At 45.4% G+C, this 26,649-nt stretch overlaps 1 protein-coding gene across 1 annotated transcript in view; it reads left to right on the top strand.

Annotated features, from left to right (window-relative positions):
- The window catches only part of LOC142313030 (uncharacterized), a 248,965-nt gene that overhangs the window by 47,320 nt on the left and 174,996 nt on the right, over positions 1–26,649 (top strand). The window contains 4 exon segments of the mRNA XM_075352016.1: positions 10,297–10,527; positions 10,609–10,732; positions 10,816–10,929; positions 14,437–15,779. Coding sequence (XP_075208131.1) covers positions 10,297–10,527; positions 10,609–10,732; positions 10,816–10,929; positions 14,437–15,779 — 1,812 coding nt within the window.

The raw sequence follows: 26,649 nt of genomic DNA, 5'->3' as shown, positions 1-26,649 counted from the left end.
ATACATCATAAAGCCCACTTACCAAAAGAGTCCAGCAAGGACGAACGCCAAGCTGTGTGTGCCGCGCTGTCTGTTTGAAAACAGCGCCCATTTATAACACCCGCGCATGCGCAGTAAGTTCATTTACCATAGTGACGTGGTTACCCAGCATACACCGCACCGGAAGAGACCGCGTCACAACAATGACAGCGGCCGCGTCATCCTAGATGCGCCGCCCACGTCATGATATGTGCCTGGAACGCAAACTACAGCACCAGCAATCTGGCAACCAGAAAACATCCCGGTATCAATGTATAATGTAGCGTTATGCGTTGCGGGAAAACAGCATCAGGGTATAAAACCTCCGATGCCATAATAGGTATAATGAGGCTTACACCACAGCAGGACCATCCCTAATAATCAAACACCATATCGCAGCACTACTAGGCATATTTACCAGACAGAATTTAAATCTCAAAATAGCAACCAAAAAAGTGTATACAAGGACCAGGAGCAGGCATCAGCGGAAAGACAACAGCAACACTGTCCAGAGAACCCTAAGAGAGAGATTACTACAGACCAACCAGCCAAGGTCAGCCCTATTCAGGCAAGGAAAAAGGGGCACCACTAGACCACTAGAGACATTAGCCAGAAAGAAATGAAAAGATAGAATAAAATAATAAACACTAATTGCACACTAGACTTATCCCTACGCTAAGATTCCAGCCCTACCTAAACCGTTGAGGTTGGCACCCTAAAACCTACGCCAGTGGCGCCCCCACTCAACGTAGTCTGTCCCTCCTAGAAACACCCTAAACTAAGGTGCATCTAGAAAAGGAGTGAAGGACAGCTGTTCATTAAGGCCATTTGGCACTACAGTGTTCAAAACATAAATCCAAAAGCATTCCTTCTGTAAAAGTAATTTGTCCCAGTTGCCTCCCCTTACTGAAGATCGAATTTGATCAATGCCCATAATTTTAATACAGTTTTCATTGCCATCATGGTGACTGTTGACATGCCTGGCTATAGGTGTATCGTTGTTCTTTTTTATATCGTTCTTGTGCTCTCCTACTCTCCTTCTCAATTCCCTGATCGTCTTCCCTACATATTGTTTACCACAACAACACAATATCCTATATATTACTCCTTTCGTTTTGCATGTTATATGGGACCTAATCTCAAAATTCTTGTCGTTATCAGAGTTGCTAAAGACTCTGCCTTCATCAATAAACTTACAATTAATACAGTCCTGGCACTTAAAACATCCCTTTATGCCACTACATAGCCATGTGGGTCGGTTTTCCCGAAAATGACTGTGTACCAGTCTATCTCTAAGAGATCTCGCTTTACGAAAAGTAATGGCGGGGTAATCAGAAATGTGTTTTTTCAGAACAGGGTCCATCTTTAAAATAGGCCAAAATTTTGTCAAAGTTTGCCTCAAATTGGTTGCTCCGTTATTGAAAGTAGTAATGAATCTTTGAGTGTTGCTGTTGTCCACTCGCCCATGCCTGGTGTTCAACACACTAGTCCGGTCCATCTGAGATACAGAGTCATATGCACTCTTAATGACTTTTCTGAGTTAGCCTCTCTCACCCAATCTTTCCATAAGGTCCAGGGATTGTAACCTAAAACCTGATTTCTCAGAACAATTGCGTTTCATCCTGACAAATTGGCTTTTGGGGATACCCTTCTTCTGAGATTTACGGTGCGCACTTTCCCATCTCAAAAGAGAATTTGATGATGTTTGCTTTCTAAAGGTACTCGTGATAAGGCGACCATCATTACCCCTCTCAACCAAAATGTCAAGAAAAGCCAATTTTTCATTACTAGTCTCACACGTGAAACGAAGGCATATATCATTATGGTTCAGAATATCAACGAAGTTCAAAAAACCTGCATCCTGGCCCTTCCAAATAACGAAAACATCGTCGATATACCTTATCCATAAGACGATGTCGTCAGTATCAAGGTGTCCTCCAAAAACGACGGTTTCCTCCCACCAGCCCAGGAGTAGATTTGCACACGATGGGGCACAACAACTCCCCATCGCAGTACCCCTGCGCTGGTGGAAGTACTTACCGTCGAAAAGAAAAACGTTTTTTGTCAGGCAGAAACGCAATGCCTTCTTCACAAAGTCACCATGTCCAGAAAGATGGCTACCCCTCGAGTTCAGATAATATTTGGTTGCCTCCAGACCAACACTGTGCGGGATTGACGAATAGAGGGCCTCCACGTCAATGCTGCACAGCAGCATACCCTCTTCCAAAAAAACATCATCAATTTTCTTCAAAAAATCCGTAGTATCCCCCAGATAGGAATTGAGAGAGATAAGAAAAGGACGCAAAATTTTATCCACGTAAATACTTAATTTCTCCGTGAGGCTACCCAACCCTGACACAATAGGACGACCCTTTAAGGGGCAAAGCCCCTTGTGTACTTTGGGTAAAGTATAAAATGTCGCCAGTACCGGGAAACATGGAAAAAGGTAATCATACTCATTTTTGTCAATAATCCCATCATTAAGGGCTTCAACCAAGAGAACTTTCAGTTCATTTTTGATTGTTGGAATAGGGTTGAACATCAACCGGGTATAACATTCTTCATCATTTAGTATATCCATACAAATTTTCTTGTATGCCTGGGAGTCCAGTATCACCACATTACCCCCTTTATCTGAGGGCTTGATGGTGATACTGGAGTCCCGTTCCAAAGCTTGAAAGCTCTCTACCTCCGCCTTTGTAAGATTATATTGTGTGTCCCAAGATTTGCAACCTTTCTGTATATTCTCCGTCACCATGTTAACGAAAACGTCAACCACATCCACAACTGAGGTATTAGGAGGCATTTTACTGCTCTTATTTCTTAAATTAGTGAATGGGCCCTCCCCATACTCATTAGGATCTATATTATCAAGGTGATATAATAAACGAACATCTTGCAATAAATCCTCTGGGATGCCCAATTCATTAGAAGTTTTTTCCGCCTCTCTCCCATGAAAAATCTTCCATTTCAGGTGTCTGGCAAAAAGGTGCAAATCCTTAATGGCTTTAAATTCCTCAAAGTTTGTAGTCGGTACAAACAAAAGTCCCCTGTTCAAAACTCTCAATTCAATCTCATTCAATTTTTTGGAGGATAGATTGATTATCTGTGGGGCCCTCTTATTAGTAGGTGCTAGTGGTTTTTGCTTCTCAAAAAGTATTGATTGTCCAAAAAAACCACCCCTACCAGGGTTCTGTGCTGCTACTCTACCACCTGATCTTCCTCTGCCCCCAAACTTTTTGAAGCGCTGCTGCGGACGAAAACTACTACTGCCTGCCTCATTATCCGATAATTCAGCATCCGTAGACGAAACGTCTGTTTCACTGGGTCTGACCCCACGGTTGTTTCAGAAAGCATAGACTCTATTATCCTTGAAATCCTGAAGATCTCTAACATAGAATCTATGCTTTCTTTCCTTAAGTTTATATTGGAACTGTTCAATAACCCCCTGAAGGGTCAGTTCCTTGTTTTAACATTCCGCTTCCCCAGAGAATTTCCTTGTGATATCAATATTCTTTTTGAGAGACTCCTCTAGGCTAGTCAAATTTCTCTTTTCCTCCTCAAGCAGCAAGTTCATAAGTTTAAGAGAGCTATCAGTCACCACCTTTTCCCATTTAGCAAGGAACTTGGCATTCTTAAATCTATACCCTGGTTGTAAGGTGATCCTAAGATTACGTGGCACTATTTTGTCTTTCAAATAACTTTACAGGGTTTGCACCTCCCTCCACGATATAATCCTTTCTTTGTAGATTTTAGTAAGGTCCTTGAAGGCCCCATTTAGTGTTGGTGTGTATTTTTTGAGAACCAAATTTCTGTCCGAAAAAACCTCCCTGGCCTCATTAGCCCACTGTTTGGTGTCCAGGTCGGAGGACAAGAAACCTGCCATTTATCGGCACCAATAGAGCAAAGTAGCAAAAATACCTCAAAAATAACCCCTCAATAGAGTACAAGAAAATAGCAACAGGGGCAAATAGTAGAAATAATAAATCCTAAAATATAACCTTTAATAGGTGTACATTAAAAAGTGAGGGGGGAAAAGCACCATCAGCTCTAACCTGTTTCCTTGAAACCCTGAAAATAAGCCCTAGTAGGATTTTTGGGGCTTTTTTTGAGTATACTTAAAATATAAGCCCTTATTCTGTCCTCCCTACATGGGCCCTGAGGCGTGTGAAGCATGACAGGCAGCTAAACCTTTACCCACCATAGCTTAATAAGGAAACTGTTGCTTGAAACCTGTTTTTATTAAAGGTTGCTAAATGTGTTTGCTGAAACTAAGAACAATGAGATATGTACAATCAGCACGTGTATTATATAACAGGGAAAATACATACAGAAGCCTGACAACATACATACAAATGTACAAGCAGCTTGAATCTAACTTAATAAATGTAGCCATCCAAACATGGAGAGAATCCAGATATGCAAGATGGCAACAAACATAGATTTCCTTACCTTATCCTTCCTTATCGCTATCACAAGGAGGATAAAATGGAGAATGTCCTCAGTATGTGAGTAATTAGAAAATAGAGACTTCCTACCCAGAATGCACCGCAAAAGGGAGGAGAAAAGAGGCATGAAATACAAGGCTGTTGCTGATAAAGTTTGGTCACTAAAGGAAGTTAAAGTAATAATTAATAATAATAATTTTATTCATTTATATAGCGCTATTAATTCCACAGCGCTTTACATACATTGTGAGCCCCAATGGGGACAGTGTTGCCAATCTAGAGTCCCTATCTGTATGTCTTTGGAGTGTGGGAGGAAACCGGAGAACCCGGAGGAAACCCACGCAAACACGGGGAGAACATACAAACTCCTTGCAGATAGTGTCCTTGGTGGGATTTGAACCCAGGACCCTAGCGCTGCAAGACTGCAGTGCTAACCACTGAGCCACTGTGCCGCCCATAAAGTACAACCTAGTAAAGAAATATTTACAGAAAACCAAACAATAAAGAATGCAGATTAAATGCAAAAGTCAGAACAGCCCTACTCCAAAAATAAACCCTAGTTGCCATTCCATAAGGAAGTGTCCAAGAAACTAAAACAGTTAACCCCTTAACGACCTTTGACGTACTGAGTACGTCATGGTGACATGGTGCTAAACGACCCATGACGTACTCAGTACGTCATGGCGAAATCGCGGTCCTGGAGCCCCGGGGAGTGAAATTTGTTTAATTAAAAGGTAGATTCGGGAACGAGGGGACCTCTGCCTGACCTCAGGAGGGGTGGTGCCTCCTCCCCGAACCTACAGAGGCTGTGATTGGCTGACGAACGCCGCTCAGCCAATTACAGCCACTGTAATGTTCCAGCCATTGAAAATGGCTGGAACATTGAAATCCAGCCCTGATCAGTGCTGCTGTAGCACTGGCCATTGGCTGGAGCTGGGTGATCGATGCTTCACCCGCCCCCAGCTCTGATTGGAGAGACCGGTCTTGTGACCGCTCTCTCCAATCAATGTGGATCTGCGGCCTGTGACCGTCCCTGGAAGCCGAGGAGAGCGGTAAGTTGCTGTCCCCGCCTCCCGCCCCTGTCCCCGATCGCCCCGCCGCTGCTCCCGATCCACCGCTGTCCCCGCCACTGTCTCCGATCGCCCCGCCGCTGCTCCCGATCCACCGCTGTCCCCGGCGCCACGCTCCTGATCCGCCGCTGTCCCTGGCGCCATGCTCCCGCTCCACCGCTGTCCCCGGCGCCATGCTCCCGCTCCACCGCTGTCCCCGCCGCTGCTCCCGATGCACCGCTGTCCCCGCCGCTGTCTCCGATCGCCCCGCCGCTGCTCCCGCTCCACCGCTGTCCCCGCCGCTGCTCCCGATGCACCGCTGTCCCCGCCGCTGTCTCCGATCGCCCCGCCGCTGCTCTCGCTCCACCGCTGTCCCCGCCGCTGCTCCCGATGCACCGCTGTCCCCGCCGCTGTCTCCGATCGCCCCGCCGCTGCTCCCGATCCACCGCTGTCCCCGCCGCTGTCTCCGATCGCCCCGCCGCTGCTCCCGATCCACCGCTGTCCCCGGCGCCACGCTCCTGATCCACCGCTGTCCCCGGCGCCATGCTCCCGCTCCACCGCTGTCCCCACCGCTGCTCCTGATGCGCCGCTGTCTCCGATCGCCCCGCCGCTGCTCCCGCTCCACCGTTGTCCCCGCCGCTGCTCCCGCTCCACCGCTGTCCCCGCCGCTGCTCCCGATGCACCGCTGTCCCCGCCGCTGTCTCCGATCGCCCCGCCGCTACTCCCGATCCACCGCTGTCCCCGGCGCCATGCTCCCGATCCACCGCTGTCCCCGGCGCCATGCTCCCGATCCACCGCTGTCCCCGGCGCCATGCTCCCGATCCACCGCTGTCCCCGGCGCCATGCTCTCGATCCACCGCTGTCCCCGGCGCCATGCTCCCGATCCACCGCTGTCCCCGGCGCCATGCTCCCGCTCCACCGCTGTCCCCGCCGCCGCTCCCGATCCACCGCTGTCCCCGGCGCCATGCTCCCGATCCACCGCTGTCCCCGCCGCCATGCTCGCCACTGTCCCTGCCGCCGTCACACCCACCTTTTTCAGTCGCTGCTGCCCCCGAATCGGCCCCCACTGTTCCCGATCGGCGGCGGCCGCCGCCGCCTCCTTCATCGGCTGCCCCTTCTCCATCGCCACACCTCCTATCCCTCCATGTGCTGCAAGCCACCCTCCCCCCACGTGGGGGGAGGGTGGCTTGCAGCACATGTGGGGGGAGGGTGGCTGGCTTGCAGCACATGTGGGGGGAGGGTGGCTGGCTTGCCGCACATGTGGGGGGAGGGTGGCTGGCTTGCAGCACATGTGCTGCAAGCCACCCTCCCCCCACATGTGCTGCAAGCCACCCTCCCCCTACATGTGCTGCAAGCCACCCTCCCCCTACATGTGCTGCAAGCCACCCTCCCCCCGGGCCCCCCCTCCTCCATGTGCCATCTCTCTCTCCCATCAGACTCTGCCCCCCTCCCCGATCTGCTGCCTGCTCTCTCCCATTTTCCATCTACTGCCCCCTCTCACCCTCCTCGATCTGTTGCCTCCTTCATCTGCTGCCTCTTCTGTCTGCTGTGATCCTGCTGCCTAGATCCATCCTGTAAGGTAGGTATCTCACCTCCCCCCCCCATCCTCTGCCGCTCCTCCATCCGCTGCGCCATTTCCCATCCATCCGCTGCGCCATTTCCCATCATCCATCCGCTGCGCCCTTTCCCATCCTCTGCCGCTCCTCCACCCGCTGCGCCCTTTCTCATCTTCCATCCGCTGCGCCCTTTCTCATCTGCCGCCCCGCCCTCTCGCATCACATTATCCAGCGCAGTTGCTCGCTTCCAGACTGCAGTGGATGATGCGATGCGAGACTCGTGCATTGCTCTCACGTTTGGCACTGGTCTTAGTGGCAGGCGCTCATTTTTTTATTTTTTTTTTACTGATGTCTGTATTTTTTATTTCGCCAAACTAATTTTTTTTGTATGGGGGGGTCTAGTTTCCAAAATGGGATCACATGTGGGGGAGCTCCATTGTTTAGGCACCTCAGGGGGTCTCCAAATGAAACATGGCGTCTGCTAATAATTCCAATCAATTTTACTGTGAAATGGCGCTCCTTCTCTTCTGAGCCCCGCCGTACGCCCAAACAATTGATTTCCACCACATATGAGGTATCGTCGTGCTCAGGAGAAATTGCACAATACATTTTATGGTGCATTTTTTCCTGATACCCTTGTGGAAAAAAAAGCTACCTGTTTGAAAAAACAATTTTGTGGTAAAAAAAAGAATAAAATATTTTCACGGCTGAACATTACAAACGTTTGTGAAGCCTCCAGGGGTTCAAAGTGCTCACTAAACAGCTAGATAAATTCCATGAGGGGTCTAGTTTCCAAAATGGGGTCAATTGTGGGGGAGCTCCATTGTTTAGGCACTTCAGGGGGGTCTCCAAACGCAACATGGCGTCCGCTAATAATTCCAACCAATTTTGCTGTGAAATGGCACTCATTGCCTTCCGAGTCCTGCCGTGCGCCCAAACATTTGATTTCCACCACATATGGGGTATCTGCGTACTCAGGAGAAAATGCACAATACATTTTATGGTGCATTTTTTCCTGATACCCTTGTGATAAAAAAAAGCTACCTGGTTGAAGCAACAGTTTTGTGGTAAAAAAAAAATTTTTTCTTTTCACGGCTCAACGTTATAAACTTCTGTGAAGCCCCCAGGGGTTCAAAGTGCACATCAAACATCTAGAAAAAATATTTGAGGGCTCTAGTTTCCAAAATGGGGTCACTTATGGGGGAGCTCCATTGTTTAGGCACCTCGGGGAGTCTTCAAACCCGACATGGCGTCCGCTAATGAGTGCAGCTAATTTTGCACTCAAAAATTCAAATGGCGCTCCTTGCCTTCCGAGTCCTGCTGTGTGCCCAAACATTTGATTACCACCACATATGGGGTATCTGCGTACTCAGGAGAAAATGCACAATACATTTTATGATGCATTTTTCCTGATACCCTTGTGAAAATACTAATTTTTATGGCTAAAGTAACATTTTTGTGTTAAAGTAAAATTTTCATTTTTTCGTCTACATTGCTTTGGTTGCTGTGAAGCTCCTAAAGGGTTAATAAACTTCTTGGATGTGGTTTTGAGCAGAGTGAGGGGTGCAGATTTTAGAATTGGGTCACTTTTGGGTATTTTCTGTCGCCTAGGTTTCTCAAATCACTCCAAATGTGATGTGGTACCTAAAAAATGTTTTTTTTTTTGTAAATTTTGTTGGAAAAATGAGAAATTGGTGATGAACTTTGAACCCTTCTAACTTCCTAACGGAAATTTTTTTTTTTTCAAAAATTGCGCTGGTGTAAAGTAGACATGTGGGAAATGTTATTTAGTAACTTTTTTGTGTGACATATCTCTCAGATTTATGGGCATAAAATTTCAAATTTTGAAAATTGCAAAATTTTCAAAATTTTCGTCAAATTTCCGAAATTTTCACAAATAAACGCAAAACATATCGGCCTAAATTTACCACTGACATGAAGTACAATATGTCACGAAAAAACAATCTCAGAATCGCCAGGATCCGTTGAAGTGTTCCAGAGTTATAACCTGTCAAAGTGACACTGGTCAAAATTGCAAAAAATGGCCGGGTCTTTAAGGTGAAAACAGGCTGGGGGCTGAAGGGGTTAAAGACTACAGCAGGACTTTTCTGAAAGTAAGCAGGCACCCCCAAAGAAAGCAGACATCTCTCCCCCACAAAAAAAACAGACCCCCCCCCCCCAAACAATTACAGTTGGCAAGTACCGATGGTGGATGGGTTCTCACACAGAGATCCATGTCTGTGTCAGGTCCCTTGCTGTTCCAGCTGCTTTGAACCGCAGATCCGTGTATACAGGGACAGAGAAGGCAGAGGCAATAACCATCTGTGCCTTCATCTCCATTGCTACATGCTTGCATGTTGCTGCACTGCTCTTTTATTTTTCTGCCCACATGCCATATGTAGGATTTTTTTTTTTAAAAGATGACTCATAGTTATTGATTTTACCATAAAATGTGCTAGAAATTCAGTAAAAATTCGAAGTTCGGTGAAATGGGGAAAAAATAGTTGGTGCACACTGCATCCGATCACGCTGTTGTTACCCCCAGTGTGAGACGATCAAACACTGCAGGCGGCTCACACCGGGCTGAGCACCGAGCGTACCCGAGCACAGTGATGCTCGCGAGAGTGGTTTGCATATGTAAAGCATCCGATCTCCACACCTTCATGGAAAAGTCTGAGTTCATACTAAACACTGTATCAGTTTGTGTCGCCAACACCGGTAACATCATTCTTTTTACGTTGATGGAGTTGAGTGAGATCTTGTTTTTTGCTTGATGAGCCAACATTTTCATTGATACCATTCTAGGTGTAATATGGATAATTGATCACTTTTCATTTTATTTATATTGCTCTAAAAATAATGTGCTACTTTTATCGGTCGGTTTTACTACTTACATAGCAAGTTTCATGTTGACTTTTTCTTTCCTACCCAAGTGATATCTCACCTCCCTTATTATATGCAGTATTTTACATATAGGCTCATCTCCTTCCCATTCAGGTCCTTATAATATTGGATTCTTTCAGTGGAGATCTTCTATATAAGAGAATTCTCCTGATTGCCCCGTGAAGGATGGATATGGACAGGGACAAGATGGCGGAGAGGATATTACCCCTCACCCTAGAGATCCTCTTCCGGCTTACTGGAGAGGTGAGAGATTCTGATGACGTCACATTACATCATTCTTATCTATGGGAATAACAGATGGACAGAACTGGAGAGGTGAGGACTCTGGAAATGTCTGGAGTGAGATTTCTTACTGTGTCTCTCCATAACCAGGATTACACAGTAGTGAAGAAGACCTCTAGTGAGCGCTGTCAGGCCCCTGTGTCTGAGGGATGGGGAAGACCCCTGAGCCCAATCACGGGGCCTCCACCTCACCCCCCGATACATGAGGACATCAATGAGCAGAAGGTCCTAGAACTCACCTACAAGATGATTGAGCTGCTGACTGGAGAGGTGACACTGCTGGGAATGCTGGGACATTATACAGTAATGCTACGAAGGGATCGGGGGTGACGGTATCATTGTATGTGTCAGGTTCCTATAAGGTGTCAGGACGTCACCGTCTATTTCTCCATGGCGGAGTGGGAGTATTTAGAAGGACACAAAGATCTGTACAAGGACGTCATGATGGAGGTTCCCCGGCACCTCACATCACCAGGTAATAGACAGGACTAAATACACACGGCCTATAATTATCTGTATGTAAGGAATGAATTCAGTCCCTGTATGTGTCTCCTCCAGGTCTATCCAGTAAGAGGACAACACCAGAGAGATGTCCCCGTCCTCTTCTCCCACAGGACTGTAAACAAGAAGATCCCGATGTTCCTCAGGATGTGTTTCCTCCAGGTTTATCCTGTAAGAGATAGCTACTCATGTACTTTCTGAACTAATTTTGTGTTTATATTTTTAGGTTTTCTGCTCTTTTTTTTTTTCAGCTGTATTTTCTTTGCTTTTGCTTCTTCTGCTGTTTTTTTTCTAGTGCCTTTTCTATGTTGTTATGATGGTAACTCAAAGATTTACAGAGGTTTCATGAATACCGTTTCCCTGAAATTAAGATGTACCCCAAAAATAAGCCATAGCATGATATTACGGGATAAAAAATAAGCTTAGTTACAGTCAGGACCAGCGTTGGGAGGAGTCAAACTGCGCAGTTTCTGAGGAACCCCACTCTCTTAAGGACGCTATCAGTTGTATTCTAAGATTGATTGTTTAAGGACCTTTGATGACTTCAAAGTCATGTGACATGATGTAACAAAAGGTCTTTTAATTGCAGGAGTCTAAAAGAAATGAACAGAAGACAGGCTGGCATGCAGGACTGGCATTAGGGGAAAGGGAGAGCAAATTGGGCAATTTTACAGGGCTCACTTTCTCCTAGGGGCCCCAGTGTTTATATGCCGATTATAGGACTGCTTAAAGGGAAGGTGTCGTAAAAAAAAAAAAAAAAAATTGAATAACTGAAAAAATGTAAAGTATTAATGTTTTAAAGTTTTGTTTAAATATTATTATTTGTTTTTAATTGAGCAAAATATAACAAAAAAAATTAAAAAGTTTGATATTTTCCACTGTTAAACACTAGGGGAAGCAGCTGCTGAAATCCTTCAGAAATCCCACTGTAGAAATAGCTCACATTACAGCTGCAGCAAAAATGGGCACAATCTGCTCTCCTGTGTGTGATGTCACAGCCCCCCCTCCCAATCTGGGTGTTTACAACAGATAAGAGAGAATGATAGGGACACAGTGCAGAGACATTTTGTTGGTGACCAGAAATGTCTAAAGTGTCACCAAGGACAGCAGGAGTATCACACAGGACAGGATTAGATACACAGCTCAGCAGACAGTATCACACAGGATAGGATTAGATACAAAGCCCTGCATACAGTATCACACAGGACAGGATTAGATACACAGCCCTGCATACAGTATCACACAGGACAGGATTAGATACACAGCTCAGCAGACAGTACCACACAATATAGGATTAGATACACGGCTCAGCAGACAGTATCACACAGGACAGGATTAGATACACAGCTCAGCTGACAATATCACACAATATAGGATTAGATACACGGCTCAGCAGACAGTATCACACAGGATAGGATTAGATACACAGCCCTGCAGATAGTATCACACAGGATAGGATTAGATACACAGCCCTGCATACAGTATCACACAGGATAGGATTAGATACACAGCTCAGCAGACAGTATCACACAGGATAGGATTAGATACACGGCTCAGCAGACAGTATCACACAGGATAGGATTAGATACACTGCTCAGCAGACAGTATCACACAGGATAGGATTAGATACACGGCTCAGCAGACAGTATCACACAGGATAGGATTAGATACACAGCCTTGCATACAGTATCACCAGTTCACGCACAGGCCGAAAGGTGGCAGGAGGAAGGAGGGAGGGGTGAGCGGGGGGTGTTTTTGGCGGCGGTACTCACATGAGTCACATCACACATACACGGCGCAGCGGCGGCGGGCAGAGCGGGTGCTGAGTAGAGCTGAGGGAGTGTCATTAGAGACGGTAACGGCAGGGGAGGGGCGGCGGAGGCAGCAGTAGCGGGGGCTGAGTAGAGCGGAGGGAGGAGGTGTCATTGGAGATGGTAACGGCGGGGCGGGGGGAGGGGAGGGTAGGCGGCCTGTACTCACACATCCCGGCAGTTGACAGGGGTAAACTGGAGCAAACAGCATAGCTGTGAGCTCCACAATGATGGCGCCGATCTCCTCCCACTGCTGTGATCTGGACAGCCCAGGGGGCGCTTCCAGGTAACAGCAGACGCCTACTGTAACGTTACTGAAGGGGTCGGATCCCGACCACTCTTCTCTATGCACAGGGGCTGCCATGGAGGAGAGAGTTACTGTCGTTACACACACAGCAAATCCAGCATGGCAGCCCCCATTGCCTCCAGTAAAATTAGAATTAAATAAAAACTAAATAAGCGGTGATTTTAATTTTGTATTAAAAATACTTGATTTCATAATCACTATTTTTAATACAAAAATAAAAAAACGCAACACCTTCCCTTTTAAGGACGTTTTTTACATCATGTCATGTAACCAAAGGTCTCATAATTTCAGGAGCTACAGCTGAACAAGAGACAGGCTGGTGTGTGTGTGTGTGTATTCACGCCAATTTTAACCAGCTTTGCCAAAATGGGCAGAGCTTGGCCAGAACGAGGGTGTGATGCCACTGCTATTCTAATTCGTAAAAAACTGAGGTGTTTCCTATGCCAGAAGTCTCACTCCAGTCCCTGGCGTCATTTTTCAGTGTACATCGCCGGTTTTGATGAATTTGAGCCCAAATGTTTATCTGCACAGACAGCAAGACCCTGCTTTGGTTACAAAGCCTAAGGATAGGCCATCTATGTTACAGTCCTGGACAACCCTCGTTAAATTTACAGCTTCTGTCTTTAATTATTTTATTTTCGTCTTAAAAAAAACTCTTTTAAATTGTCTATATTGTGGATCAATGTGACGGAGATGTTTGCAGGTTATTCAACTGTTATGGTGACATCTGGATCTGTGGAAACTACACTCGGATGTCTTTGCGCAGCGTAGGGAGATGCAGACGTTGACTGACAAACTTAGGCAGGCTAGCAAGAGTTAATCTCTGCTGGGCTGCTCGTTTGTGTCTTTGATCACATGCTGTGGGGAGCCAGTATCATTCGCTCCCCTCCTGTATATGCTGGTTGGACTATTCCATTAATGCCAGCATTAGTTTACCTATACCGGTCTGGTGAGCTGTTGTGATACAACTAAATGGTGATTGTTGTACATTATTGCTGTGAGCAGTTGTGGTGTTAACCCTTGTTGTCCTTTTGTTTCTTCCTTCCAGCTTTTGCTTTACTTCTTAGTCGCTCACTGTTTATTTCTGTGAGTTTGCAGTCTGTCTGAGTTTTAGTTTTCCCGTCTGTCTTAATCAGTATTTCCATAATATTCCTGCCTCTTCCTTCCCTGGGGATCACAGATTAGATCTAGTCAGGAGAATAGTAAGGCACAAGACTCTTGCATCTCTACCTTCAGGAGTGAACCAGAGGTTAGGGATAGCCATGGGTCTCCTAACATGAGAGACAGTATAGGAGCCCACTGTCCCTTGTTATTTTTATTATCCTGCAGTCACATTGTGATAATCAGATTATTTACTGTAGCACTGGTGCTAGTGGAGAGATATCTTGCAGACAGGAATGGGAGGTCTGAATTAACGAAAATGTAAATCATAGAACTCGAAATTGGAAAATAGATTCAGAATACTTTTTTCCCTAATTTAATTTCTGATGTTATGGTTTAAAAAAAATGGACTTTTAAGATAATATAATTAAAAACTAATAACAATGTGTTTATTTTTAGCAGATGACTGTATTGGGAGTTCCGATGGACCTCTAATATCTTCAGAATTTAAAACAGAAGATCAAAGTATCACACATGATACATATGAAGAGTATGCTGTTGTTCCAGATATACTTGCAGCCATTTCTAGGAAAGTTCTATCATCTGATCTTTTCAAACAAGTCCAAAATTCCAATTTATCACAGAATTGTAAGCAAAATAAAAGTTACAGAAGGGATGTGGAACATGAAACGGCTCCTTCAAGGGAGAAACCATTTTTAAGTTCGAAATGTTTTATTCAGAAATCAGTTCTATTTAAACATCAAAGAACTCACACAGAAGAGAAGGAATATCCATGTTCTCGATGTGGGAAATGTTTTACTCAGAAATCAGACCTTGTTAGACATCAGAAAATTCACACAGGAGAGAAGCCATTTTCATGTTCAGAGTGTGGGAAATGTTTTATTCAGAAATCAGAACTTGTTGTGCATCAAAGATCTCACACAGGGGAGAAGCCATTTTCATGTTCAGAGTGTGGGAAATGTTTTATTCGGAAATCAGATCTTGTTTGTCATCAAAGATCTCACACAGGGGAGAAGCCATTTTCATGTTCAGAATGTGGGAAATGTTTTATTCAGAGATCACATCTTGTTAGACATCAGAAAATTCATACAGGGGAGAAGCCATTTTCATGTTCAGAGTGTGGGAAATGTTTTATTCAGAAATCAGAACTTGTTGTGCATCAAAGATGTCACACAGGGGAGAAGCCATTTTCATGTTCATACTGTGGGAAATGTTTTATTCGGAAATCAGAACTTATTGTGCATCAAAAATCTCACACAGGGGAGAAGCCATTTTCATGTTTAGAGTGTGGGAAATGTTTTAATTGGAAATCAGAACTTATTGTGCATCAAAGATCTCACACAGGGGAGAAGCCATTTTCATGTTTAGAGTGTGGGAAATGTTTTTTTCGGAAATCAGATCTTGTTACGCATCAGAAAAATCACACAGGGGAGAAGCCATTTTCATGTTCAGACTGTGGGAAATGTTTTATTCAGAAATCAGTTCTTGTTAGGCATCAAAGATCTCATACAGGGGAGAAGCCATTTTCATGCCTGGAATGTGGTAAATGTTTTACTCGGAAAATAGCCCTTGCTAACCATCAAAAAAATCACTCTGGGGAGCAACCATTTTCATGTCCGGAATGTGGTAAATGTTTTACTAGGAAATCAACTCTTGTTGACCATGGAAAACTTCACACAGGGGATAAACCATTTTTATGTTCTGAATGTGGAAAATGTTATTCTCAGAAGTTAGATCTCATTAAACATGTGAAGAAGCCACACAGGGAAGGAACCTTTTTCATGTTGTGAATAATTGAAATGTTTAATTGGTAAATCAATTCTTATCGACCATGATGAAACCCACACAGTAGAGGAGCCATTCTTGCATTCAGAATTTGGCAAATGTTTTTATCATTAGTCACGTCCTGTTGCCAGATGAGTCACATGGGAGAAAGCATCATGATGTACCGTGAGGCAAAGGGTTTTATCCAAAAATCAATTGCTCAAATGAGAATTGGTCAGGGAAAGCATCATTTTTACTGTATTATTATAACCATAAGACTCACCTAGGTTTTAGAGAAGGAAAATAGGAAAAAAAAATTGAAGCAAAAAATGTAGTCATGATGCACTGTTATGGGGGGAATCTGCTGCTGACACTGTTATGGGGGTAATATCTCCAATTCTGTAACTATTATCCCCATCATGGGCCCCTTTCAGTTATATGTGTCTCTCATCCTGGTGTATATGTTGTTCCTCCTGGTATATATGTTCCCCATCTTTGTCCCATCCTGTTATATATGGCTCGCATCTGGGTATATATGACCCTCATCCTGGGCTCATCTTGGTATATATGTTCCCCATCTTAGTATTTACAAGTGAAAATTGGCCCCCTTACCTCTTGGGCTGCAGATTTCACCAATGATATGTCTGCCCCTGCCATCATCCTGGTATAAAAATTACACTCACCATCCCTCTGCTCCCCCAGTGTGCGGTGTTGTTTTTTATGTCGGCAAGTGAATTCAGTGTATAAGCGGCGCATCCCATGACATCACTGCCATGCACCTGCAGTTACACGCGGACATCAGCTGCTGGGATATTCATTGCTCCCCACACCCGGGATTATGGGCTTCGGTAGCAGTGAATATTCATTTTCTAATAGCAGACACATATGATCACCCAGCATTAAGTTGGCAGCTGGATGATCATGTGTGCTCATTATTAAAGAGAATGAATAGTCACTGCTCCACTCGCCCATAATCCCGGGTGTGGGAAGCAGTGAATATTTCAGCAGCTCGATGTCGGCTTCGGTGCCTAGAGGTAAATGGGATTATGGGAGTGAGCAGCAGTGAATATTCACTTTCGCTATTAGCGGGCACACTCTTAGCCACGGTGCTGGTTCCTTCCTCCTGTGACCCACTCCTCCACGGCCATGCCTTCAGCCACAGTCAGGAGCATTCGGACTATGAGACAATCCCCCCTCCTTCCTACACATTTTTTTTATGGGGGGGAATGTGTATTAAAGGGAACCAAACATCAGGATTTTCGTGTATAAGCTGCAGCCAGTGCAGTACTGGGACTATCATGCACAGTGTGTACATGCCAGCAGGGGGCAGCTCGGGTGTTTAGGCAGTGAAATACAACTTTATAAAGTTTGAAATTTCGTGCACTTTTTGATTGACGTATGCACCTCTGCAGATAATGTCCGGGCGGGTTATGCAGGAGTTCCCCGCCCCCCCACCAGCCTGTTCCTCCCTCTCTCCTGATGTCCGGGCGGGTTATGCACGTGTTCTCCGCTCCCCCCCCCCCCCCCGCGCCGCCTGTTCCTCCCTCCCTCCCTCTGGCTGTATGTAAATATCTAATCTTCAGAAACATGGCGCCGGAGTGGGCCTCTGCGCATAGCGCTTATCTCCGGCGCCATGTTTCTGAAGCCCCCGCATTACACAACTTGGTGTCTGAGAGGGCGGCGCCACAGCGATGTCACACCGGCTGGTGTGTTGGCCTGGTGTCCTGGGGCGGCACGATACAGGAGCAGCAGGTAATCGCGTCCTCCGGTCAGCTGTTCTGTCCTGTTCTAATCGCGCGCGCTCCCGCGGTCACAACGGGCTGTGAAGAAACGAGGGCGCATGCGCCGCCCTCTCAGACACCAAGTTGTGTAATGCGGGGGCTTCAGAAACATGGCGCCGGAGATAAGCGCTATGCGCAGAGGCCCACTCCGGCGCCATGTTTCTGAAGATTAGATATTTACATACAGCCAGAGGGAGGGAGGGAGGAACAGGCGGCGCGGGGGGGCGGGGAACACGTGCATAACCCGCCCGGACATCAGGAGAGAGGGAGGAACAGGCTGGTGGGGGGGCGGGGAACTCCTGCATAACCCGCCCGGACATTAACAGAGAGGTGCACACGTCAATCAAAAAGTGCACGAAATTTCAAACTTTATAAAGTTGGATTTCACCGACTAATCACCCGAGCTGCACCCTAATGGTATATACACACTGTGCCTGATAGTGCCAGTACTGCACTGGCTGCAGCTTATACACGAAAATCCTGATGTTTGGTTCCCTTTAAAGTATGAAAAATACGGTAATTGGTTAACAAATAGTAAAAGTAAAAAGTACAATAGTCAAAATCACATCTTATAAAAGGGCATCAATTATTGTGAATCTGTCTGACTGTTTCAGGCACCACCCTCTTTCACTAATCTTCTACATTTCAGAATAAAAAATTTCAAAATTCACAAAATGTTTGAAAAACTAAGGTGTGTGTTGCTCAAAATGTGTGACTTTTACACAATAGTTTATAGCGCAATGTGTTTGATGACTTTCACCTTAAATAGTGCTTATCACAAATCTGTGGCTGCCTTTTATATTTACTAAAACAGTGGAGAGCCGCAGATTAGTGAATTTTCTAAATATAATCCAGTACTAAAATTTTTAGAAGTGTCCCTAATGTCCCCCAAAGAAACTTTCAGGTTGTTAGATTCCACGACCCTCAGTGATCACTCACAGTGAAACAGTGAGCTCTATGACCCCAGCGCTGCAGCATCCTTCTTAAGCAGTTCAGTAAAATCTTCAAAAAAAGAAGGTGACCGTGCTTAGTTGAAAGAGCAGAGTATCGTGCTTAGAGCAACTGCAGAGATTTGTGGGATCCCGCTCTGCATACGGAGATCCCACAAAATGGAAATTCGGGCACAACTCTGCTAGTAAATTGGGCATTTTGAGAGCCGTTAGGAACATTTGTGAAAGGTTTTGATACTGGATTATATTTCGATAATTCACTAATCTTAGGTTGTCCACTGCTTTATTTACTAAAAAGCGCAGCCCCAGATTGGAGATAGGAACTCTTAAGTATATCACATTGTATATAATTGCATTTCAAAACTTGTTGTTTGGTTAATAAATAAATAATATTCTTCATGCCTATCTTTGTCCTGTTTAAATGTGATGATTTTGCATCAGAACCTCTGGAGTTGAAGCAGAGCTGTAGACATTTCACACAAAAATAGTGAGGGGAGAATTGAACCACACTATGCATCCTAGATATGAGGAAGTATTTAAGACGCTCTGGTCCCAATTAATCAAAGCTTTTATGCCAAAAAATTGTCACAAAAGCTCTGAAAAGTCTCAAAATGTTTTATCAATTCAGAGTTGTGCCAAATATTGGTGCCTTTTGTCATTTTCACTCCAAAGTTGGCAGAGCTTGAGTGGGACGGGGCATGACAGCATAGCTCCTCTAAGGCCGGCTTCTCACTTGCGAGTTTCTCGCAGTAGTGCAATGCGAGAAATTCTCGCATTGCACTCGGACACATTTTATTCAATTAATCAGCTCACACGGACCGGCACTCACACCATCCTAGTGACATTCGTTTTTCTAAATACATTAATCGCATGTTTCTCAAAACACTGGAAATGAGTGCGGTCTCACAATGTCGGTCAATCATAGAGATTGACCGACATTGTGAGACCTCACTCATTTCCAGTGTTTTGAGAAACATGCGATTAATGTCAGTCGATCTCTCCCTCTCGGTCTCTATTCTCTCTCTGTCGGTCTGTCTCACTCTCTGTCTGTCCCTCTCTCTGTCCATGTCGGTCAGTCTCCCCCCTCTCTGATACTCATCGATCCCCGATCACCAGCGTGGCGCTGCACGGCGTTCATACTGCTCCGGCGGCTTCTCCTCTTTTGAAAAAGCCGGCCGCTCATTATTCAATCTCGTGTTCCCTGCTTTCCCCACCCACCGGCGCCTATGATTGGATGCAGTCAGACACGTCCCCAGCAACCAATCACAGCTGCCGGTGGGCAGGTCTATATAATGCAGTAAAAAAAATAAATAAGTAATTAAAAAAAAACGGCGTGCGGTCCCCCCTAATTTTAATACCAGCCAGGGTAAAGCCACACGGCTGAAGGCTGGTATTCTCAGGATGGGGAGCCCCACGTTATGGGGAGCCCCCCAGCCTAACAATAACAGCTAGCAGCCATCCAGAATTGCCGCATCCATTAGATGAGACAGTTCTGGGACTCTACCCGGCTCTTCCCGTTTTGCCCTGGTGCGTTGGCAAACGGGGTAATAAGGAGTTAATGGCAGCAGCCCATAGCTGCCACTAAGTCCTAGATTAATCATTGAAGGCGTCTATGAGACACCCCCAATGATTAACCGGTAATTTAAAGTTAATAAACACACAAAGTGAAAAAATCCTTTATTTGCAATAATAAACACGAACAAATACCCTCGTTCACCACTTTATTAAGCCCCAAAAATCCCTCCAGCTTCGGCGTAATCCACAGAGGTCCCGCGCCACTTCCAGCTCTGCTATATGAAGGTGACAGGAGCTGCAGAAGAAAACCGCCGCTCCTGTCAGTTCCACGCAGCAACTGAGGTGAGTAGCGCGATCAGCGATGATGTCACTCAGGTTACTTGCGGCCACCGCTGGATACTCCAACAGTGACAGCTAGTCGCCAGAGTGACAGCGATGAAGTCACAGGTGAGTTGCGGTCTCGGGTGGAGGATCCATCTAGCCGCGGGTAACCTGAGTGACGGCAACGCTAATCGCGCTGCTCACTTCAGTCACTCAGGGGATTAGCAGTCACCGGTGAGTCCTTCAAGGGTGACCGCTAATCAGGACGCGACACACAGACAGAGCCGCAGGCTGACAATGAAGTCTGGTGACGTTCATCCGACTTCATTCTGATCGTGCGGCTCTATCTGTGTCTGCTGTCAGTGACTATTCATCTCTGCTGAATGGCAGATGACATAGAAAAAAGGGATCCTGTACGCATCAAACATGCATTACACACGCTCTGCTAGTCATAAAAAATTTTTTAAAAAAAGCATCGCACTTGCATTGCACAATGACCTAACGTGAACTAAAATCGGCCGAGTTTTTTTCAGGCAAGTCGGACCGATTTTACACGCATAAGTGTGTTTCCAGCCTAACTCCTTCAGCCCCCGGGCGTTTTGCATTCTACCGGGTTTTTTTTCTCCCTTTCTTCCCAGAGCCGTTCCTTTTTTTTTATTTTTCCGTCAATCTTGCAATTTAAGGGCTTGTTTTTTGAGGGAGGAGTTGTAGTTTTCAATGAAACCATAAGTTTTACCATATAGTGTACTGGAAAACAGCAAAAAAAAAATTCAAGTGTGGAAAAACTGCAAAAAAAGTGTGATCGTACAATAGTTTTTGGGATATTTTATTCACCGTGTTTACTATGTGGTAAAACTGATGTGTCTCTGTGATGCCTGAGGTCGGTGCAACTTTGTAGACACCAAATATGAATAGGTTTATTTGTATCTAAGGGGGTTAAAAAAATTCACAAGCTTGTCCAAAAAAAGCGGCGCACATTTTGCTCCATTTTCCGAAACCTATAGCGTTCTCATTTTTCGGGATCTATGGCTCAGTGATGGGTTATTTTTTGCATGTCGGGCTGACATTTTTAATGGTACCATTTTTGCGCAGATGCTACGTTTTATCCCCTGTTATCGCATTTTGTGCAAAATTTCTGGCGACCAAAAAATGTAATTTTGCCATTTAGAATTTTTTTGACACTACGCCGTTTACCGATCAGATTAATTGTTTTATATTTTGATAGATTGGGCATTTCTGAATGCCGCAATACCAAATATGTGTATATATTTTTTTTAACCTTTTAATTTGCAATGGGACGAAAAAAGTGTAATTTGAAATTTTAGGGTTTTTTATTTTTTTTATTTTTTAAAACTTTTGGCGCACAACATCGCTAGGAACAGTCACACATACTTACCTGCCTAGCGACGTTGCTGTGACCGGCGAACCGCCTCCTTTCTAAGGGGGCGATTCGTTCGACGTCATAGCGAAGTCACTAAACGGCCGCCCAATAAAAGCGGAGGGGCGGAGATGAGCGGGATGTAACATCCCGCCCACCTCCTTCCTTCCTCATCTATCCTTATCAAAAAAATTCCAAAGACAAAATTTAAGCCCCTAGCCAGGACTTTGATCTGCTCAACTGATAGAAATGTGGGTGTCAAAAACAAAATATTATGTCACGTCAAAGCCTACAGATGGTCAGTGTGCAGCATAACAAAAAAGGTAACAACGGAAACGGTAAAAAAGGAAGGCCCTAATGATGGGGAAAGGGGACATCTCCTGCAACTCGCCTGAGTGTGTACCCTTAAGGCCCATTTACACACATCGATATCGCTAATGATATGTCATTGGAGTCATGGAATTCGTGACGCACATCCGGCGTTGTTAGCGACGTCGTTGCGTGTAACAGCTCCGAGCGAGTGTTAACGATCAAAAATACTCACCTAATCGTTGATCGTTGACACGTCGTTCATTTTCAAAATCTCGTTGGTAGTTGTGTTCGTCGTTCCTGAGGCAGCACACATCGCTATGTGTGACACCCCGGGAACGACGAACAACAGCTTACCTGCATCCTTCGGCAATGAGGTGGTCGTGTCGTTAATGCGGCTGGTCTCCGCCCCTCCGCTTCTATTGGTCAGTTGCTGTGTGCCGTCGCACGAACCTCTCCCTTAACAAAGAGGTTGTTCACCAGCCACAGCGACGTCGCTAGGCAGGTAAGTATGTGTGATGGGGACTAACGATATTGTGCACCACGGGTAGCGATTTGCCCGTGATGCAAAAACGACGGGGGCGGGTGCGATCGGCAGCGACATCGCTAGCGATGTCATTGTGTGTAAAGCAGCCTTTAGCTTCCTAACATCTCTATACGGGTCCTTCATCCCACTGTAATCACGTGCCTAGGCCTTCACTCACCCTGATCTCATCCTGGCTAGTAAGAAGGCTAGCGAGAGCAGTAGTCTCACTACTGCAATAATACAACACAAGGTAAAGGAGACAGAGGAAAAATAGACACAAAAAGGAAAAACACTTCAAGCTCTTCTAATGCAGCTAAACACCACAGCTGCAATAGTCACAACTCCTCAGCTTCTTCCAGAGACAGGCTACTTCCAAAGAGGTCAGCATGGAATGAGAATCTATAACCAGCGTCAGATGGTAAGATGACTTTTTATATCGAAGAGAAGTGGTCACAAAAGACATGCACCTGAGATTAAGGCTACAAAGGATAGCCAGATTGGAAAGAGCTCTTAACCCCTACAGCACTAAAAGAAAGTAGATTCATTCAAATTAAGTTGTAGACCTGTGAACAATAAGGCGCTGTGACCTTCTAATTCCAGTCTCACCAGAGGTCTCCTCAGAGCGGGACACACTCATGACGACATCCATAAATTCATTCATATTCAAGTTAATTTTTTCTTGTTCCATATTTCAGATATTTTTATATCCTTCTTATTGGTTCTTCTTCCTCTGAAATTCCTCTTAAAATGACAATTTTCTCTTAGATAATCACTCAAATTGAAATTATCAGGATTACAGTCTGAAGATTCCAGATCTGTAGATTTTTGCAGTGTCCTTGCAATAGTTATTGTGAGGGTTTTTCTTTAAAATTTACTTTTGTGAAGGTGTTTTCCCGACATTAAGCTGTGAGCCAAATGGCTATCATGGTGCAGAGAAAGGCAGCAATCGATCTCCACCCTAGAAGTGGGACTCCTGGGACAAACAGGTGACAAATTTGGAATTGTCAAAATCTTTGATCAGTGTTGGACAGAAATAAAATACATTTTTAGTATAGATTATTAGTTATGTTGTGCTCTGATTTGTAAGAACATGAATTTTGAGCACTTTGGGAATTTCAGAGAATGGATTGATAAAGGTATAACTAGATTGCACCCCATTTTTTAGAGTAATGTAATATGTACATTTCGTAGTGTTAAGCAAAGATTTGGGCCAACACAGAAGAATGACTTTCAATATCTGCAATTATTGTTTTACTTGATAAAGGCTAAAAAGAAATGGTATTTACTGATAAAGGGGAGAATAGATCAATAGAAAATGAATCAATAGCTGTAGGGGTAAGAAAAATTGAAAGTTGTCACAATTTTATCCATCATTATTGGATATTTGGATGACAATATACACTCTTTATATGCCTGTCGCATGTCTTGGATCTGCTCCTCGTTGGTCTTTGCTAGTAGCCTGACACACTCCATATGTTGAGCTTAACTGGCCTATACAAGGCCTACCAAGACTAAAGGGGGCTTTACACGCAACGACATTGCTAACAAGATGTCGTTGGGGTCACGGAATTCGTGACGCACATCCGGCCTCGTTAACGACGTCGTTGCGTGTGAAACGCAGCAACGACTGTTAACGGTCAAAAATACTCACCTAATCGTTGATCGTTGACACATCGTTCTAATCCCAAATATCGTTGCTGTTGCAGGACGCAGGTTGTTCATCGTTCCTGCGGCAGCACACATCGCTATGTGTGACACCGCAGGAACGACGAACAACATCGTACCTGCGGCCGCCGGCAATGATGTAGGAAGGAGGTGGGCGGGATGTTACGGACACTCATCTCCGCCCCTCCGCTTCTATTGGGCGACCACTTAGTGACGCCGCTGTGACGCCGCACGAACCACCCCCTTAGAAAGGAGGCGGTTTGCCGGCCACAGCGACGTCGCTAGAAATGTAAGTATGTGTGACGGGAGTTAGCGATGTTGTGCGCCACGGGCAGCGATTTGCCCGTGACGCACAACCGACGGGGGAGGATGCTTTCGCTAGCGATGTCGCTGTGTGTAAAGTGGCCTTTAGTTTGTCTGTGCACAGCTCAACACATAGTCTGCAGTCTCCAGAACATCTTCAGCCTGTGTGTTGCTTCCAGTACCTCAGCTATTATTTTACCTGTGGCTTCCTGTACGTCTACAACCTGTCTAAGTTCTCCAGGACGTCTACAGCTTCCAATACCTCAGTCACCTGTCTACCTGTGGGTTTCAGTACCGCTGCAGCCTGTCTGCAGTGTTCAGAACTTCTGCTGTATGCAGCTAGTACCTCTGCTAGCCGTCCCTGGTTTTTCAAGATATCTGCTACATGTTCGTCCACGGCTTTCAGTCTACTGTCTACCTATAGCTTCCATTACCTCACTTTGTGAGCCATTGACAGAATACCAAGACCATGGTTCCCAATGGCGCAGTTACAAACTCTTTTGGGAGAGTCTCTTTGACGGGGTACTGTCACACACATGTCCTGGGTCTGGGCTTTTCTCCCTACACCCCGGTCTGCTAAACTTTCTTGTGCTCCACATTGGGCTTTGCAACTAGCCCAGTGTGCTCCCATGTGTTGTGCTTCATAGGCCTATATAAAGCCTATCAAGATATAAACATGTGCCTTGGTATTAAGGCTTTTAGTTTGTATGTGCACAGCTACAGTTGAAATCAGAATTTTCCATCCATTATTTAAAAAGACACATCTGCATGTTTTTCTTAATATCTGACATGAAATCAGAATAAACCTTTCCCGTTTTAGGTCAATTAGGAACCAAAATTATTTATATTTGTCAAATGCCAGAATAATGAGAGAGAGAGAATGTCTCCTGGCTGCCTGTGGCTTCTGTACTTCTGATACTTATCCTCGATCTTCCAAGACTTCTGCTATGTGTCTGTTTTCAGCTTCCAGTGCCGCCCTTTATGAGCCCCTGACAACATTTATAAATAAAAATAAAAATGGGAACACCTAGTACACATACAGCCCCACTCAATACACATCATACACACATCTCCGCTCCATACACGACATATACATACGGCTCCGCTACGTACATGTCGTACATACACGGCTCCGCTCCGTACACATCGTACACACAAGGCCGCACTGTGTACAAATTGTACACTTGCCGAAACCTCCAGCAGGAATGCAGGGGCTCAGAACTCGGAGCCTAATCCTGCCTCCGAAGGCTCTACTAATCCACAGGTTGGTAGGCAAATGGTCTAGTTTGACTTTCATGTGGTTCCTGCCATGTGCAGACACCCAGATCATATGGCATGTTGTAGTAGTAGCCGGGGTGAATGCAATCCAACAAGAAACACTAACACCGGAGGTATCATGATAAAAGACAGGGAACTTTTACTCCACATACACTGCAGTGCTGACAATGCGCACTATAAGCAAGCCCATATAACCTACAGCGTTGACAATGTACACTATAAGCCGGTCCATATAACCTACAGTGGTGACAATGCACACTATAAGCCAGTCCTTATAACTTGCAGTGGTGACAATGCGCACTATAAGTCGGTCCATATAACCTGCAGTTTAGACAATGTACACTATAAGCCAGTCCATATAACCTGCAGTGTAGCCAATGCACACTATAAGCCGGTCCATATAACCAGCAGTGTAGACAATGCACACTATAAGCTGGTCCATATAACCTGCAGTGTAGACAATGCGCACTATAAGCCGGTCCATACAACCTGCAGTGTAGATGTGACGCCCTGGCCTATCAGGTCGTCATAGGATATTGTGCAATCTGCCCTTCTGCATGATATCCATCTCTTCCTTGGTTTAGGGGTCCCTGGCCTTTGGTGTTGCTAAGAACGAGCCAATTAAAATCCTAGAAACACTCTGCACCACACCCACCAGACACACCAATGGGTAGCCTGAAGGGAATAGGGCCGCCCACTTGGGGGGTTGGTTTGGGAGGGTCAGGAGTGTCAGGAGTAGTCAGTTGTGTGGTGACTCTCGTGAGGAGAGGTCACAAGTCTGTTGGAGGAGGTCAGGAGCTGGGCTCCCTGTTAATACTAGGTGGCAGACGTTGGTCTGGGCCTGGTAGGAGCTAGAACCCC

Source organism: Anomaloglossus baeobatrachus, chromosome 5 (genome assembly GCF_048569485.1).
Source record: "Anomaloglossus baeobatrachus isolate aAnoBae1 chromosome 5, aAnoBae1.hap1, whole genome shotgun sequence".
NCBI lineage: Eukaryota > Metazoa > Chordata > Amphibia > Anura > Aromobatidae > Anomaloglossus > Anomaloglossus baeobatrachus.
Note: the sequence above shows the minus strand (reverse complement) of the source record. Positions and strands in the feature narration are given on the sequence as shown.